Genomic DNA, 18,434 nt, shown 5'->3' with positions numbered 1-18,434 from the left:
GGGGATAGAAAATCATGGGAAAGATGACATTAATTGCAATCAAGTATGTAAGCTAAAACCATCAAATAAATAGTGTAAAAAAACCTTCTTACCTGAACTTGGCCGTCTCTGGCTCCATCTCCAACAGCTCCCGCACCGGAGAGCGAGGGACATTAGCTGAGAATTTCTCTGCGAGGGAAAAGAAAAGTGTTATAACACGAACCCTCATCTTTTTACCCTCCTCAATATGATGTATCGCTGGGACAGACAAATATGAGAACTTCTACATTTTGCAAATCAGTGGAACTAAAAGCCTCCCTGCATGAACTATCAAACAATCAGAAAAGAGGAAATCTAAAACGTGGTCGAAGTTTCCCTCTCTCCGTTTCTCTCCTCCTTACCTATAAGTGGCCTCATCATTGGATAATACACTTGCCACACAGTCTCCAGTGACATCCTGCTATCCATGTAAATTGCTCCGGCTAGCGACTCAAAGATGTCTCCCATTGCCTTGGGGACCTCAATGTCCTCCTCTTTCGCCTCGTCTTCCTCTGACCGCCGCAGCTGAAAGAAAGGGTGGAATAACAGAGATGAAGTACAAGTTGTTTTTATTAGGGTGAAAAAAAAGAAAGATTTTGTCTCGAGTGGATTAAAGGAAAAAAATGATTGTCTGTGCTGTAGTGTGGCCTCTTTCTAATAACTCTGACTGAGCACTGTCCCCTATTTCATATCCTATCCATCCAGTAACAAATGCGCGTAGAAAAAAGTAAACGTTAGCTACAGAGTGAATTTAGCATTTTCCTTGGAAAATGTCATCTGAGAAAAATATCTATTACACACCTCATTTTACGTATAGGCCAACATCTATAGAAGTTTGCAAATGTATAATCGGCAAGCGTCAATAGTTTATTAGAAGTATTGAATACAAGTGATACAGGTATTGAACTGTATTCAAGTTGTTACTGTATTAAATCCCAAAAACTTAGTCGGCTGTACCCTTGCACACTCTGGAGACCCCGTCGTCCAGTTGTGCTTATTAAGGAGAAATATTTACCAATGTTCCTGAATTTGTTTTTCCTCTTACTGTATCCAATGTTGTCCCTTAGGCATAAAACCAGCACTGCTCAAACGAGACCAGATTCACTGCCAAGATAGGCATTTCAAAATAAATTAAATCCAACTGCTCTCACTCCAATCCAACTCTCTTTCCAATACTCAAAACTCAACAAAATATAAAACAGATTCATAAAGAACTGACAGCCCATGTTTTGGGCTGTTAATAATTAGCATTAGGGGCAGAAAAAACATGATTATGTCCCACAAAACACATTTAAATGTTAGTAATTATCAACAAGGCCAAAAGCTATCATTTTGTCCCTGCAAAAATTTCTCGGTCAACATATACACTGGGGTGTGCTGGGAAAATTGGGAATGGGCGGACATCCCGAACAGTAGAACAAGAGAAATACAACAGATGTACATCGCACTATGACAAACAAACACATGCAACGTTTGTTTCTCATCCAGAAAGCACCAATAAATACACCACAACAAACAACTTCTTCACCAAAGCTGCATCTGAAATGGCATCCTATTCCCTATATAGTGCACCACTTTTGACCAGAGCCCTAATGGGCTCTATATAGGGAATAGGGTGCCATTTGAGATATAATCCATCTTCAAAATCCCGGAGATGGACCACCTAACCGTAAACACACCTCAGAGTCCATGCCTTGCATCTCCTTCTTCTCCAGCTGGAATTGCACAAAGTCGTCGATGACGTGGAACAGCTCGGGCGACACAGCCTTGAAGTACTTGTGGTAGTCGTACTGGACGGCCAGGGAGGCGAAGATGGTGTTGTTGACGAGTGCCGAGCGCAGGTCTGTGAGCACGCCGGGAGAGTGTTGGCGAGGGTCTTCATAAAGGTGCTTCGTTATGAGGTAGTCTAAAATTGCATCGCCAAGAAACTCCAGCCGCTGGTAACAATCTGGGACAGAGAGAGAGCGGGGACGAGAAAGAGAGCAGGAAGGAGTGATACTAAGCCGACACAAAATAAGCTTATCACTGAGCAGACATACTAAAGGCAAGCAGGAATCAACTATTTAAAGGGTTTTTCCTGCCTCTTTACAATGGTTCAGCTAATGGTATTGTTGTGATATCACAGCCCCTCAGGTATGATTGTATTGCAATTGGGTTGCTGTGCTACTACAGGCCCTCACCTTGTGTTATTATTAGGTCCTCACCTAATATTGTGATATTTCTAACCTGTAATGGTATTATAATGGTAGGAGGCGTGTGTGAACGCCTGCAGCAGGTAGGCCTTGTTCTGGAAGGTGTAGCTGATTTTCCTCTCAAAGTTCTCAAAGCCGGAGATGAGGTGGTTGAGGGTGCGCTCTGCGTCCGGGTGGTCGAACATGCAGCGGGGCGGGATCTTCAGCCAGCCATATTGGACGTCAAGGTTCGCTACCTCTGTGACTCCGCCCTCATCCCTCAGAGTCCGACTCTCCACCGGTAACACCTGTTTGATATATTGATAGAGAAAGATTTTATTATTGAACTACAAAGGGTAATTTTCCAGAAGAAAAATGGTGTGCTTGCATCAGCTGCCCAAAAGTATTTGTATTGCAGTGGAATAACTTCCTCTCCACCGGTAATACCTGTTGTGATCCGTTGACATTGTTATTGAAATATAAAATCACAATAATTGAAAAATTATCACGGTTTTCGATTTCAATATATATATTTTTTTTACATTAAAAGCATTATGAAATAATGACGTTACAATGTTTTGTAGCTTTTTAAATGGAAATTCCAAAGCAAAAAACAGAAAAAATATTCCATTAACTCTTTCAGGTCCACATTGGGTAGCAATCAACACAAAAATAGGAAATTACTATGAAATAATCCGTAAATATTTATATATACTCCCATAGTACCAGTCAAAAGTTTGGACACACCTACTCAGTCATGGGTTTTTCTTTATTTGACTATTTTCTACATTGTAGAATAACAGTGAAGACATCAAAACTATGAAATAACACATATAGAATTATAAAGCAACCAAAAAAGTGTTAAACAAATAAAAAAATATTTTATATTTCAGATTCCTCAAAATAGCCATCCTTTGCCTTGATGACAAGCACACTCTTGGCGTTCTCTCAACCAGCCTTATGAGGAACGCTTTTCCAACAGTCTTGAATGAGTTCCCACATATGCTGAGCACTTGTCGGCTGCTTTTCCTTCACTCTGCGGCCCAACTCATCCCAAACCATCTCAATTGGGTTGAGGTCAGGTGATTGTGGAGGCCAGGTCATCTGATGCAGCACTCCATCACTCTCCTTCTTGGTCAAAAATCCATTACACACCCTGGTGGTGTGTTTTGGGTCATAGTCCCACTAAGCGCATGGCAGATGGGATGGCGTATCGCTGCAGAATGCTGTGGTAGCCATGCTTGTTAAGTGTGCCTTGAATTCTAAATAAATCACTGACAGTGTCACCAGCAAAGCACCCCCACACCTCTTCCTCCATGCTTCATGATGGGAACCACACATGCAGAGATCATCCGGTCACCTACTCTGCATCTCACAAAGACACGGTGGTTGGAACAAAAATCTCAAATTTGGACTCATCAGACCAAGGACAGATTTCCACCGGTCTAATGTTCATTGCTTTTCTAACGCATTTATTTGGGCTGCAATTTCCGAGGCACACCTGTTAATTGAAATGCATTCCAGCTGACTACCTCACGAAGCTGGTTGAGAGAATGCCAATTGTGTGCAAAGATGTCATCAAGGCAATGTCATCAAGGTTACTACATGATTCCAAATGTGCTAGTTCATAGTTTTGATGTCTTCACTATTATTCTATAATGTAGAAAATTGTAAAAGTAAAGAAAAACCCTGGAATGAGTAGGGGTGTCCAAACGTTTGACTGGTACTGTGTATATATATATATATATATATATATATATATATATATATATATATATATATATATATATATATATATATATATATATATATATATATATAATTTTATGGATTTATATAGCACTTATCCACCTAGCCCTGCGATAGACTAGCATCGTGTTTACTTGTACATCAAAGCTGCCTCAAGCTACAGAAACAGGAAATCGGCTCCTGCTCTATGGGCCATTCTGGTTCAGATATATATATATACAGTGCCTTGCGAAAGTATTCGGCCCCCTTGAACTTTGCAAACCTTTGCCACATTTCAGGCTTCAAACATAAAGATATAAAACTGTATTTTTTTGTGAAGAATCAACAACAAGTGGGACACAATCATGAAGTGGAACGACATTTATTGGATATTTCAAACTTTTTTAACAAATCAAAAACTGAAAAATTGGGCGTGCAAAATTATTCAGCCCCTTTACTTTCAGTGCAGCAAACTCTCCAGAAGTTCAGTGAGGATCTCTGAATGATCCAATGTTGACCTAAATGACTAATGATGATAAATACAATCCACCTGTGTGTAATCAAGTCTCCGTATAAATGCACCTGCACTGTGATAGTCTCAGAGGTCCGTTAAAAGCGCAGAGAGCATCATGAAGAACAAGGAACACACCAGGCAGGTCCGAGATACTGTTGTGAAGAAGTTTAAAGCAGGATTTGGATACAAAAAGATTTCCCAAGCTTTAAACATCCCAAGGAGCACTGTGCAAGCGATAATATTGAAATGGAAGGAGTATCAGACCACTGCAAATCTACCAAGACCTGGCCGTCCCTCTAAACTTTCAGCTCATACAAGGAGAAGACTGATCAGAGATGCAGCCAAGAGGCCCATGATCACTCTGGATGAACTGCAGAGATCTACAGCTGAGGTGGGAGACTCTGTCCATAGGACAACAATCAGTCGTATATTGCACAAATCTGGACTTTATGGAAGAGTGGCAAGAAGAAAGCCATTTCTTAAAGATATCCATAAAAAGTGTTGTTTAAAGTTTGCCACAAGCCACCGAGGAGACACACCAAACATGTGGAAGAAGGTGCTCTGGTCAGATGAAACCAAAATTGAACTTTTTGGCAACAATGCAAAACGTTATGTTTGGCGTAAAAGCAACACAGCTGAACACACCATCCCCACTGTCAAACATGGTGGTGGCAGCATCATGGTTTGAGCCTGCTTTTCTTCAGCAGGGACAGGGAAGATGGTTAAAATTGATGGGAAGATGGATGGAGCCAAATACAGGACCATTCTGGAAGAAAACCTGATGGAGTCTGCAAAAGACCTGAGACTGGGACGGAGATTTGTCTTCCAACAAGACAATGATCCAAAACATAAAGCAAAATCTACAATGGAATGGTTCAAAAATAAACATATCCAGGTGTTAGAATGGCCAAGTCAAAGTCCAGACCTGAATCCAATCGAGAATCTGTGGAAAGAACTGAAAACTGCTGTTCACAAATGCTCTCCATCCAACCTCACTGAGCTCGAGCTGTTTTGCAAGGAGGAATGGGAAAACATTTCAGTCTCTCGATGTGCAAAACTGATAGAGACATAGCCCAAGCGACTTACAGCTGTAATCGCAGCAAAAGGTGGCGCTACAAAGTATTAACTTAAGGGGGCTGAATAATTTTGCACGCCCAATTTTTAAGTTTTTGATTTGTTAAAAAAGTTTGAAATATCCAATAAATGTCGTTCCACTTCATGATTGTGTCCCACTTGTTGTTGATTCTTCACAAAAAAATACAGTTTTATATCTTTATGTTTGAAGCCTGAAATGTGGCAAAAGGTCGCAAAGTTCAAGGGGGCCGAATACTTTCGCAAGGCACTGTATATGGTTATCTATATATATATATATATACACACACATGTATGTATAGAGGTGTGATGTTGTGGGGGTGCTTTGCTGGTGACACTGTCAGTGATTTATTTAGAATTCAAGGCACACTTAACAAGCATGGCTAAAAATATATATATATACACACATAAGTTCACTACATAAACAAAAGTATGTGGACACCCTTTCAAATTAGTGGATTCGGCTATTTTAGCCACACCCTTTGATGACAGGTGTACAAAATCAAGCGCACAGGTGTACAAAATCGAGCGCACAGCCATGCGATCTCCAGACAAACATTAGCAGTAGAATGGCCTTACTGAAGAGCTCAGTGACTTTCAACATGGCACCGTCATAGGATGCCATCTTTCCAACAAGTCAGTTTGACAAATTTCTGCCCTGCTAGAGCTGCTCCGGTCAACTGTAAGTGCTTGTGAAGTGGAAATGTCTAGGAGCAACAACGGCTCAGCCATGAAGTAGTAGGCCACACAAGCTCACAGAACTGAAACGTCGCGTGCTGAAGTGTGTAAAAAATAGTTTGTCTTCGGTGGCAACACTCACTACCAAGTTCCAAACTGCCTCTGGAAGCAACGTCAGCACAATAACTGTTCGTCGGGAGCTTCATGAAATTGGTTTCCATGGCCAAGCAGCTGCACACAAGCCTAAGATCACCATGTGCAATGCCAAGCATCGGCTGGAGTGGTGTAAAGCTCACCGCCATTGGACTCTGGAGCAGTGGATACACATTCTCTGGAGTGATGAATCACGCTTCACTATCTGGCAGAATCTGGGTTTGGCGGATGCCAGGAGAACGCTACCTGCCCGAATGCATCGTCTGGGGATATTTTTAATGGTTCAGGCTAGGCCCCTTAGTTCTGCTGAAGGGGACATTTTAACGCTACAGCATACAATAACATTCTAGACAATTCTGTGCTTCCAACTTTGTGGCAACAGTTTGGGGAAGGCCCTTTCCTGTTTCAGTATGACAATGCCCCCGTGCACATTGCGAGGTCCATACAGAAATGGTTTGTCGTTAGCGGGTGTGGAAGAACTTGACTGGCCTGCACATAGCCCTGACCTTAACCCCACCGAACACCTTTAGGATGAATTGGAATGCAGACTGCGAGCCAGGCCTAATCGCCCAACATCAGTGCCCGACCTCACTAATGCTCTTGTGGCTGAATGGAAGCAAGTCCCCGCAGCAATGTTCCAACACCTAGTGGAAAGCCTTCCCAGAAGAGTGGAGGTTGTTATAGCAGCAAAGGGGGGACCAACTCCATATTAATGCCCATGATTTTGGAATGAGATGTTTGTCGAGCAGGTGTCCACATACTTTTGTTAATGTAGTGTATGTATGTATTTATGTGGCAATATGAGAATGTGTATGACAAGGGTAACATGGAATGCTTGTATTATGTAGAGTGTGTAATGTAGTCTATATTTTGTATCCAGCAGTACTGTGTGTATAAGACAATTTACTCCTTGGGGACATGAAAGTTCATTCTAGATAGAGGTGGTGTAATGTGGTGTATATACCTTGAGTCCCAGGGAGCAGAGGAACATCTGAGCAGCCCTCACCCCACAGCTGGTGAGGTAGCAGCCCAGCAGTGCCTCTACACAGTCAGCGATGCTCTTGTCAGCGATGCACTGCTCCGTGTGCAGGTCGTAGGAGATGGACTGTTTTGCCAGCTCCACCCCACAGTTCTCCTCAGACGGATTCCAGAAACCCACCACGAAATCATCCTCCTCCCCCGCCTTGCTGGGGTCCAAGTAACACATGGCGTCCCACGAGCTAATAATAATGCATAATAATTTAATGGATTTATATAGCACATCCACCTAGCCCTGCGATAGACTAGCATCGTGTCCAGGGGGTTTACTTGTACATCAAAGCTGCCTCAAGCTACAGAAACAGGAAATTGGCTCCTGCCCTATGGGCCATTCTGGTTCAGACAAGGCTTAATTACTTCATAATAGATTGTATTAATATAGCGCTTTTCCACCTAGGTTCTCAGGTTCCACTTTACATAGTATGGGGGTGGGGGACTCACCTGTAGTCAAACTCATCTGCTGAGCCACCACCGCCAGGCTCCGAGGGGTAGTCGGGGGTGGGGACCGGGCCAGGTTTCTTGGGGGGTTTCCACACCCCAAAGCTGGGCTCGGCTGCAGGGGAGGAGGAGTGGGCGGAGGGGCTGGGGCCAGAGGCCGGGGTGGCGAGGACAGCGGGGAAGGTCCTGAGGGAGATCTTCTTGCCGAAGGCACCGGAGCTCATGAGCATGTTGTCGATGAACTTAATGTGCTCCTGGTAGTAGGGATGAGTTAGAGCAATGAATACATTTGTGATGGGGGGCATCTGTATACATTTTTGAAAACATTTTTTATTATTATTATTTTTATTAAAATAAATGTGAGTGGTGTTTTCCATAGCCGGACAGACAAATGATTTTAAATAAACTAGATTGTGTTTTGATTCAGCTTTTCCCCCCTGTAATAGATAAGTAAGCATGTGTCTAGTATGCATTCATACCTCATACTATATTTGGCCAAGAGAACTTAGATTTATTAGTAAAAAAAAAAAAAATTCAACTTTGATTAATCACCACTAACCATCACCTTGCCCAATCAATTCTGAAAAACGTAACTATGTCCCAAATGAAACCCTATTCCCTATAGTAGTGCACTTCTTTGACCAGAGCCATATGGGCCCTGGTCAAAAGTAGTGCACTATATAGGGAATAGGGTGCCATTTGGGACAGACACCTTGTGCTGAACTCCTCCCTACCTGGAAGTACTCCAGGTCGTCCTCGATGCTGACTTCTTTAGACTCCTTCCACATCAGATCTTCATCCTCCTCCAGCAACTCCTCCTCGAGCTGCACCTCATCCTCACAGAACTCCTTTCCAGCACTACCGTTGTCCAGGGGGGCCTCTTTGGTCTGAAAGAAGGAGTGAGGAAGGAAGGAGGGAGAGAGGAGTGAAAGATAAGGGAGTAAGTGCGAGGATGGCGAGAGGGAAACAACGAAAGGAAGAGGGTAGAAGAATAGCGAGAATGGGAGACAGAAAAAGTGGATGGATTACTATGTGGATTGTATTAATGTCTTATTACCCAACGTCTCTTTAATCCAGTGGTGCCTCCAGGCCTGTAGTTGACTCCTGAAGCCGTGGTCAAGCCCCACAGTGGGATTTACACAGATTATAGTCTCAGAGTTTCACTCTCACCACAGCATTAGGTCAGCTAAGAGGGCTTTGAATGTGAGAGGGGAGGCAGGCCTATCCAACTCAATGACTCATAGGCCTAATGCAATTCGATATCTGACAAGCTGCGTCCTGAATGTTACATTAATAATCATTAATAACCCATAAAGTTGACCGTGTGGGAAATTCTCTAATGCATATTAATTAAATGCTAATGGCACTGACATCTAATTTTGTCAGAATACAGCCAGGCCTTGACACTGAAAATGACATTGCCCCGAGCACATTATGCACACACACACCACAGTGTTACGCATACACTCTCCACTTTCTCTCTCGCACACACACGACGAGCACACACACGGTAAGTAAATGCAGACTTGCCAGCCTAACAAAATTCAACACTGTGGTTGACCTCATATACCTCAGACACACACACCTCCCGAACAGCCCAGGAAGAGTCTCCAGCTATACCCAAGTTTCCCTAACGACCCCTTATCACCCTGTACCGTTTACTACCCTGCTGTCATACTAATTCATGCTACATTTATTTCATTTTATATTTAGCATTCATTTGGATAATGTATAAGAATGTCTACATGTTCACTAAGAGAGAGAAAGCTACTATAACAAGAGATCATTCATGTACTCTTTATAAAGCTTCCCCATGTGCATTTATTGACAATCTCCTTCGGTATCATATGGAGGAAACACTATCAGTTGAAGTATACCAGTAAGGTGAAAGCCTGCCCTCTGGTGGTCTCATGAATAACAGAGCATCACGTACCTCATCCTCATCCCATTCGTCTTCGCTGCTCTCGTCCTGGTTGACCACGTAGCCAGGGGGCAGCCAGTTGACCGGCGGATCAAATATGGACACTACCATCCTGCTTGGAAGACCTTTCTTCTTCCCCAGACGATACAAGTTACAGTTGCTCACCTGTTAAGACGGGCGGCAGGGTTAACACTCCAACGCTCTAACCTAGTGGTTAGAGCGTTGGACTAGTAACCGGAAGGTTGCAAGTTCAAACCCCCGAGCTGACAAGGTCATTCTGCCCCTGAACAGGCAGTTAACCCACTGTTCCTAGGCCGTCATTGAAAATAAGAATCTGTTCTTAACTGACTTGCCTAGTTAAATAAAGGTAAAATAAAATAAAAAGACAGAAAATAATTCACTTCACACCATTTCACACATGGATCACAGACTTTCTTGAAATACATGAAACATGACAAAATTATGGGCATATGTGTCAATGACTAAAAAACAAACTATCTTACAGCAAATAGGCAAACACAAAGTATTCCATTGACAAACATTCCATTCAGACATTCAACCCTATTTCCGCTAGCACTACTTTTGACGATACACGGGCCATGGTCAAAAGTAGTGCACTGTAAAGGGTGCCATTTGGGATGCAGGGCAAACACCATTCCCTCCAACCCACTGCCAGGCTCACCTTCTTGCTCCTCATGTAGGAGAGTCGTCCCTCGTGTGCGTCGGGGTAAGTACAGAACAGGTAGGTGGTGATGGCGTGCTTCAAGAACGAGTCTCCCAGCATCTCCAGACGCTCCAGGTTGAAGCCATCGCTGGCGTTGGATAGGGTCAGGGCCTGCAGAAATGTAAAAAATAAAATCAAAAAAGGATTCAATAGAAACTTATAAGTGAGTGCTTGCCTTTTTCATTTTTTGAAGTAATACATTTTTTGTTCAGGGCCTGAAGGTAGGGGATCAGTTACATTAATCAGTTAGTCTATTCAGAGCATCTGAAAACACATTTAACTGATATTTTGAATTGCGGGACATATTCATTAGTTAAAACAATCAAAACTTCAATTAGGTAATCAATTAATTGACCAAAGAACTGACTCTGAAAAACTTGTGTTGAACCCATCCCTACCTGAAGGATAAGCCCCGGGTTGGGCCCCAGGGTCTTGGGGCAGGGGCCAGGTGTGTGTCCCCCTGTGGAACTGGTCTCCTGGGTCTTTGAGTAGTCAGGTAAAAGTGCTGTGGTTGTGATGGGAGCGGTGCCTTTGGGCCACGTCACTGTTGCTGGGCTGCAGGAGTCTGAGGTAGCTTGATTCACGTGGTGTCCATTGCCCTCACGGAGGTCTGTGGTCCCCCCTGGTTTACATTCATCGCTAGGCTGTGGGGGTCGAGGCTGGGTCCAGGGCTGAGGCTGGGTTCGGGGCTGAGGGTGCTGAAGCTGAGACTGGGTCCAGGGCCGTGTTGGGGTTAGATTCTGGTTCTCTGTGCTTGGAGAGAGCTGCACAGGACGAACTGAGGTAGTGGTTTGTGTTGTCATTGTTATTGATACTTCTTCACTCTCCAGTGGCAAACCAGGGCCAGCCGCGAGGAAATGGGAGTTATCACGTCCGTCATGAAGGTGTGTGTGGTCGCCGTAGTCACTGTTGTCTTTGGCGACGGCAGCAGTGCCGTTAGTGAGGGTATTGGTGCAGGAGGCAGAGTCTGGCTGCTGGGGCTCCTCCTCCTCTGGCCTGTCAGCTTCTGGGTGTTTGCTGACATCACCCCTCTCAGGCTGGGAGGAGACATAACAGTCACTACAGGGCTGCTGAGCAACAGCAGGGTCAGTGGCTGCAGTCTGGTCGTGATGTTTACAGTTCTCATCACCGCTATCCTCTTCCTCATCATCATACTCTTCCTCATCACGCGGACAGATTAAAGACTTGCTGTCGATGGACTTCTTCCATCCAAAGTCCAGGATTGGATACCTACAAAAACAGAGTGAGATGTAGGGGCAGTATTTAGTGTTGGAGAGTAAATGACTGTCTGTCATTAAACAGCCAGTCATTAAATCAATTATTAAAAGGGATAGTTTTTCAAAATGTCATCAAAGCAAAATGTATCAGATGTACCTGAAGTCAGGGGGCAGGGTCTGGGCTCCAACTCCAGCGTCGATGGCTGTCTGGGCCCTCAGCTCCTCAGCTGTGAGGAGGCAGTGGAGGCGGTACAGTATGCTGGGGAGACACACAGCCTTCCGCCACAGAGAGGCTGGGATGGGGTGGATGGCACACAGCTCTGGGACCAGGATCTGGAAGGGCAGAGGTAAGGGGAGGAAAAAGAGAAAGAAAATTCGACATCCTTCCAGATGTTTGTAGGCTAGGGCCAGAAATAAAGTAGATACTGGGATGAGGTGGATGGCACACAGCTCTGGGACCAAGTTGTGGAGGGGAGGAAGCATCTTTCTAGAAGTAGGAGAAGATGGTTCTCCAAAATACTCTAATCTAGATTCTAGACCAGGGATCAAATCAAATATTATTTGTCACATACGCCGAATACAACAGTGAAATGCTTACTTACAAGCACTTAACCAACAATGCTGTTTAAAGAAAAATTAAATACAATAAAAAAGAAACGAAAAGAGAAAAGAAAAAATAAATAATTAAAGAGCAACAATACAATAACAGTGGTGAAGCTATATAAAGAGGGTACCGGTACATAGTCAATGTGCGGGGGCACCGGTTAGTCGAGGTAATTAAGGTATTATGTACATGTATGTAGAGGTAAAGTGACTAAGCATAGATAATAAACAGAGTAGCAGCAGTGTAAAAATGGGGGTGGAGGTATGGGTGGGGTCAATGCAAATAGTCCGGGTAGCCATTTGATTAGCTGTTCAGGAGAATTATGGCTTGGGGGTAGAAGCTGTTAAGAAGCCTTTTGGACCTGGACTTGGCGCTCCGGTACTGCTTGCCGTGCGGTAGCAGAGAGAACAGTTTATGACTAGGATGGCTGGAGTCTTTGGCAATTTTTAGGGCCTTCCTCTGACACCGCCTGGTATAGAGGTCCTGGATGGCAGGAAGCTTGACCCCAGTGATGTACTGGGCCATACATACTACCTTCTGTCTGGATGCTCTCGATGGTGCAGCTGTAGAACTTTGAAGATCTGAGGACACATCCCAAATCTGTTCAGGCTCTTGAGAGGGAATTGGGCACGTGTTGTTGTGACCTCTCACAACTGTCTTGGTGTGTTTGGATCATGATAGTTTGTTGGTGATATGGACACCAAGGAACTTGAAGCTCTCAACCTGCTCCACTACAGCCCCGTCGATTAGAATGGGGACATGCACGGCCCTCCTTTTCCTGTAGTCCACGATCATCTCCTTTGTCTTGATCACGTTAAGGAAGAGGTTGTTATCCTGGCACCACACTGCCAGCTCTCTGACCTCCTCACTATAAACTGTCTCATCGTTGTCGGTGATAAGGCCTACCACTGCTGTGTTGTAGGAAAACTTAATGATGGTGTTGGAGTCGTGCTTGGCCATGCAGTCGTGGGTGAACAGGGAGTACAGGAGGGGACTGAGCACGCACCCCTGAGGGGCCCCCGTGTTGAGGATCAGCGTGGCAGATGTGTTGTTACCTACCCTTACCTCCTGGAGGCTGCCTGTCAAGAAGTCCAGGATCCAGTTGCAGAGGGAGCTGTTTAGTCACAAGGTCCGTCCGTACCTTAGTGATAAGCTTTGAGGGCACTATAGTTTTGAATGCTGAGCTGTAGTCAATGAATAGCGTTCTCACGTAGGTGTTCCTTTTGTCCAGGTGGGAAAGGGCAGTGTGGAGTACAATAGAGATTGCATCATCTGTGGATCTGTTGGGGCGGTATGCAAATTGGAGTAGGTCCAGGGTATTCGGATAACGGTGTTGGTGTGAGCCATGACCAGCCTTTCAAAGCACTTCATGGCTACCGAAGTGAGTGCTATGGGTCGGTACTCATTTAGGCAGGTTACCTTGGTGTTCTTGGGCACAGGGACTATGGTGGTCTGCTTGAAAAATGTTGGTACTACAGACTCAGTCAGGGACAGGTTGAAAATATTAGTGAAGACACTTGCAAGTTGGTCAGCGCATACTCAGAGTACACGTCCTGGTAATCATCTAGCCCTGCGGCCTTGTGAATGTAGACTTGTTTAAAAGGTCTTGTTCACATCGGCTACGGAGAGCGTGAACACACAGTCGTCTAGAACAGTTGGTGCTCTCATGCATGCTTCAGTGTTGCTTGCCTTGAAGTGAGCATAGAAGTCATTTAGCTTGTCTGATAGGCTTGTGTCACTGTGAAGCTTGCGGCTGTGCTTCCCTTTGTAGTCCGTAATAGTTTACAAAATCCGACAAGCGTCGGAGTCGGTGTAGTACGATTCAATCTTAGTCCTGTATTGCCGCTTTGCCAGTTTGATGGTTCGTCGAAGGGCATGGCGGGATTTCTTATAAGCGTTTGGGTTAGAATCCCGCTCCTTGAAAGCAGCAGCTACCCTTTAGCTCAGTGCAGATGTTGCCTGTAATCCATGGCTTCTTGTTGGGATATGTACATATGGTTACTGTGGGGATGTTGTCATCGATGCACTTATTGATGGAGCCAGTGACTGATGTGGTGTACTCCTCAATGCCATTGGATGAATCCCGGAACATATTTCAGTCTGTGCTAGCAAAATAGTCTTGCAGCTTAGCATCTGCGTCATCTGACCACTTCCGTATTGCGCGAGTCACTGGTGCTTCCTTCTTTAGAGTTCTCTTGTAAGCAAGAACCAGGAGGATAGAGTTATGGTCAAATTTGCCAAATGGAGGGCGAGGGAGAGCTTTTTAGGCATCTCTGCGTGTGGAGTAAAGGTGGTCTAGAGTTTTGCACATATGACATGCTTGTAGAAATTAGGTAAACAAATTTAAGTTTCCCGGCCACTTGGAGCGCCGCAGGATGAGCATTTTCTTGTATCCTTATGGACTTATACAGCATGTTGAGTGCGGTCTAAGCAAAGGTTTGTGGTGGTAAATAGCTACAAAAAATATAGATGAAAACTCTCTTGGTAAATAGTGTGGTATGCAGCTTTTGAGATACTTTACCTGAGGCGATTCAAAACCTTGAGGCTTCCTTGATTTTAGATTTCCTGCACCAGCTGTTATTTACAAAAAGACACAACCCCTTGTCTTACCGGAGGCAGCTGTTCTATCTTGCCGATGCACAGAAAACCAAACCAGCTTGAAGTTATCCATGTCGTCATTCAGCCACAACTCGGTGAAACAAAGATATTACAGTTTTTGAACGTCCCGTTCGTAGGTTAGTCTTGATTGGAGCTCATTCATTTTATTATCCAATGATTGCACATTGGCTAATAGGACTGATGGAAGAGGCGGATTACACACTCGCCTACAGTACCAGTCAAAAGTTTGGACACACCTACTCATTCAAGGGTTTTTCTTTATTTTGACTATTTTCTACATTGTAGAATAATAGTGAAGACATCAAAACTATGACATAACACATGGAATCATGTAATAACCAAAAAACAAATAAACAAATATTTTATATTTGAGTTTCTTCAAAGTAGCCACCCATTGCCTTGATGATAGCTTTCCACACTTTTGGCATTCTCTCAACCACCTTCATGAGGTAGTCACCTGGAATGCATTTCCATTAACAGGTGTGCCTTGTTAAAAAGTAACTTGTGGAATTTATTTCCTTCTTAATGAGTTTGAGCCAATCAGTTGTGTTGTGACAAGGTCGGAGTGGTATACAGAAGATAGCCCTATTTGGTAAAAGACCAAGTCCATATAATGGCAAAAACACAGGAAAGAAGACCCAGAGTTACCTCTGCTGCAGAAGATACATTCATTAGAGTTAGCCTCAGAAATTGCAGCCCAAATAAATACTTCAGAGTTCAAGTAACAGACACATCTCAACATCAAATGTTCAGAGGAGCCTGAGCGAATCAGGCCTTCATGGTCGAACTGCTGCAAAGAAACCACTACTAAAGGACACCAATAAGAAGAAGAGAATTGCTTGGGGCAAAAAACCCAAGCAATGGACATTAGAGGTGTGATGGTGCTTTGCTGATGACACTGTCTGAAATTTATTTAGAATTCAATGCACACTTAACCAGCATGGCTACCACAGTACGCTGCAGCGATACGCCATCCCATCTGGTGTGCACTTAGTAGACTATCATTTGTTTTTCAACAGGACAATGACCCAACACACTTTCCAGGCTGTGTAAGGGCTATTTGACCAAGAAGGAATGTGATGGAGTGCTGCATCAGATGACCTTGTCTCCACAATCACCCGACCTCAACCCAATTGAGATGGTTTGGGATGAGTTGGACCGCAGAGTGAAGGAAAAGCAGCCAGCAAGTGCTCAGCATATGTGGGAACTCATTCAAGACTGTTGGAAAAGCATTCCAGGTGAAGCTGGTTGAGAGAATGCCAAGAGTGTGCAAAGATGTTATCAAGGCAAAGGGTGGCTACTTTGAATAAAAATATAAAATGTATTTTGATTTGTTTAACAAACTTTTTTGGTTACTACATGATTCCATATGTGTTATTCCATATGTGTTATTCTTCACTATTATTCTACAATGTAGAAAATAGCAAAAATAAAGAAAAACCCTTGAATGAGTAGATGTGTCCAAACTTTTGACTGGTACTGTAAGTCCCCGATATCTCTGTCTCTTCTTCATGCGAATGGGATTTGGGCATTGTCCGGTGTCTGAAGTAAATCCTTTGCGTCGTTAAAGAAAAATCTTGGTCCAGTATGAGGTGAATAAACACTGTCCTGATATCCAGAAGCTCTTTTCGGTCATAAAAGACGGTGGCAGAAACATTATGTACAAAATAAGTAACAAATAACGTAAAAAAATACACACAATTAGCACAATTGGTTAGGAGCCCGTAAAACGGCAGCCATCTCCTCCAGACATATTTTTTGGCAAAAACATAATAATTTGAAACCTTGCATACACTTGTATACAATCATATATTATGCGTGGGAATACTTAGAACAGATTTCCAAAATGTTACTCACTTGCAGCTGATTTGCTGATGTTTTTACAGTCTTTTACTTCCAACAATTAAAAAACGAGAAAAATAATGTTTATTTGCTCAGAAAACATGGGGGGCCAAATACAATCACCAGCGGGCCAAATTCGGCCCACGGACCGCCAGCTGGGGAACCCTGTTTTAGACCATCTTCAGAGTTAGTCTTCAGCCATTGGTTCATCTCTAAATATGGTGGAAGGTGGATCCATGGCTTTGTATGTAGACTTGATTACCTGTTTGTTCTGTAGACTCTCCCACTTGGCCTTCCTCTTCTCTGCACTGCTGAGGGGCAGTGCTTTCCCCTTCTGGTTCAGGTGGCGAGGAGTTAACAGGTTCAGTCTGCAGGCAGAGGTCAGAACTGGATGAGTTACACAGTAGTTCAGATACAGTAACCTTCATGGGTGTAAAGGTACAGATAAAGTGTTCTTCCCATATCTTTTTATTTTGATGGTGCTCCCCCCCACCATCCATGGAGGTCTGAGAGACCTCATAAGGGCATCCTTATGATGATGGAGAGTTGAATAGGATACATTTTCCTCTCTCTCCCTCCTTCCTCATACTTCCACCTCTCCTCTCTCTCACCGTGAGGAGGTGTGGTCGACATCCAATAGTGGCTGGTTTACATTGGATAGGTCCAGGTTGTACTTGGTTTTGTAGTACTCAGCAAAAGTCTCATACTCCGGTGACGGGAACTTGCTAAGTGGTGTGAGGTCTGTGTAAACGTCAGCCACGTAGAAACGGTGAGGCTGATCAAAGTTACGATACCTGAGAGAGAGAGAGAGAGAGCGAGAGACAGGGATTAGAGGTCAAGGATTGGCATAAATGGAACAGTGAAGATATACACAGAGTGTAAAAAAAACAACATGAAGGACACATTCCTAATATCCGGTTGAACGAGAAAAGTTTTTTGTGCATATGGAACATTTCTGGGATCTTTTATTTCAGCTCATGAAACATGGGACCAACACTTTACATGTTGCGTTGATATTTTTGTTCAGTGTATAATCTTATGGCTCATATCAAATGAATTGTATGCTGTTTAAATCAAGTCTCTTCCCTATGGACCCTGGTCAAAAGAAGTGCACAATATATAGGGAGCTTTTTGGCTCCTCAGTAAGGGGTATGTAGCGAAGCAAGCAGTGTACCGTGGAATGATGACAGCGTCTTGGTAGTCTTCCAGTTTGAAGGTGAAGGGGTTCTGCTTGGTGTACAGGGTGGTAGGAATGCCAGTACGAGCCTCAGACTTCTCTATGTCCTCCATGAATTTAAAGTCCAAATCTAGAGTGATGGAATCCTCAACTGGAAGAAGGGAAAATGTAAACAATGGAAGTTTACATGGTGAATGAATACTTTCAGACATTGGAAATTCAATGATTTGACACTAGGGTTGGGTGGTATACCGTATTTACAGCATATCCCAAGGTATTTCGAAAACACTCTCAGTATGATTTTACAATACCGCTTTTTTATAAAAGTCAGAAGTTTACATACACTTATGTTAGAGTCATTTAAACTCGTTTTTCAACCACTACACAAGTTTCTTGTTAACAAACTATAGTTTTGGCAAGTCGGTTAGGACATCTACTTTGTGCATGACACAAGTACTTTTTCCAACAATTGTTTACAGACAGATTAGTTCACTTATAAT

General features: G+C 43.6%; 1 protein-coding gene across 1 annotated transcript in view; it reads right to left on the bottom strand.

Annotated features, from left to right (window-relative positions):
• dicer1 (dicer 1, ribonuclease III) overlaps positions 1-18,434 on the bottom strand; it is a 50,777-nt gene that overhangs the window by 4,910 nt on the left and 27,433 nt on the right. Inside the window, 14 exon segments of the mRNA XM_090210993.1 lie at positions 93-168; positions 381-543; positions 1,698-1,966; positions 2,245-2,497; positions 7,319-7,574; positions 7,834-8,084; positions 8,565-8,717; positions 9,764-9,916; positions 10,434-10,586; positions 10,874-11,705; positions 11,850-12,025; positions 17,020-17,125; positions 17,369-17,551; positions 17,932-18,085. Coding sequence (XP_090067119.1) covers positions 93-168; positions 381-543; positions 1,698-1,966; positions 2,245-2,497; positions 7,319-7,574; positions 7,834-8,084; positions 8,565-8,717; positions 9,764-9,916; positions 10,434-10,586; positions 10,874-11,705; positions 11,850-12,025; positions 17,020-17,125; positions 17,369-17,551; positions 17,932-18,085 — 3,178 coding nt within the window.

This window comes from Oncorhynchus mykiss, chromosome 19 (assembly GCF_057628025.1).
Source record: "Oncorhynchus mykiss isolate SJ-2025 chromosome 19, ASM5762802v1, whole genome shotgun sequence".
NCBI lineage: Eukaryota > Metazoa > Chordata > Actinopteri > Salmoniformes > Salmonidae > Oncorhynchus > Oncorhynchus mykiss.
This window is presented reverse-complemented; position numbering and strand designations above follow the sequence as displayed.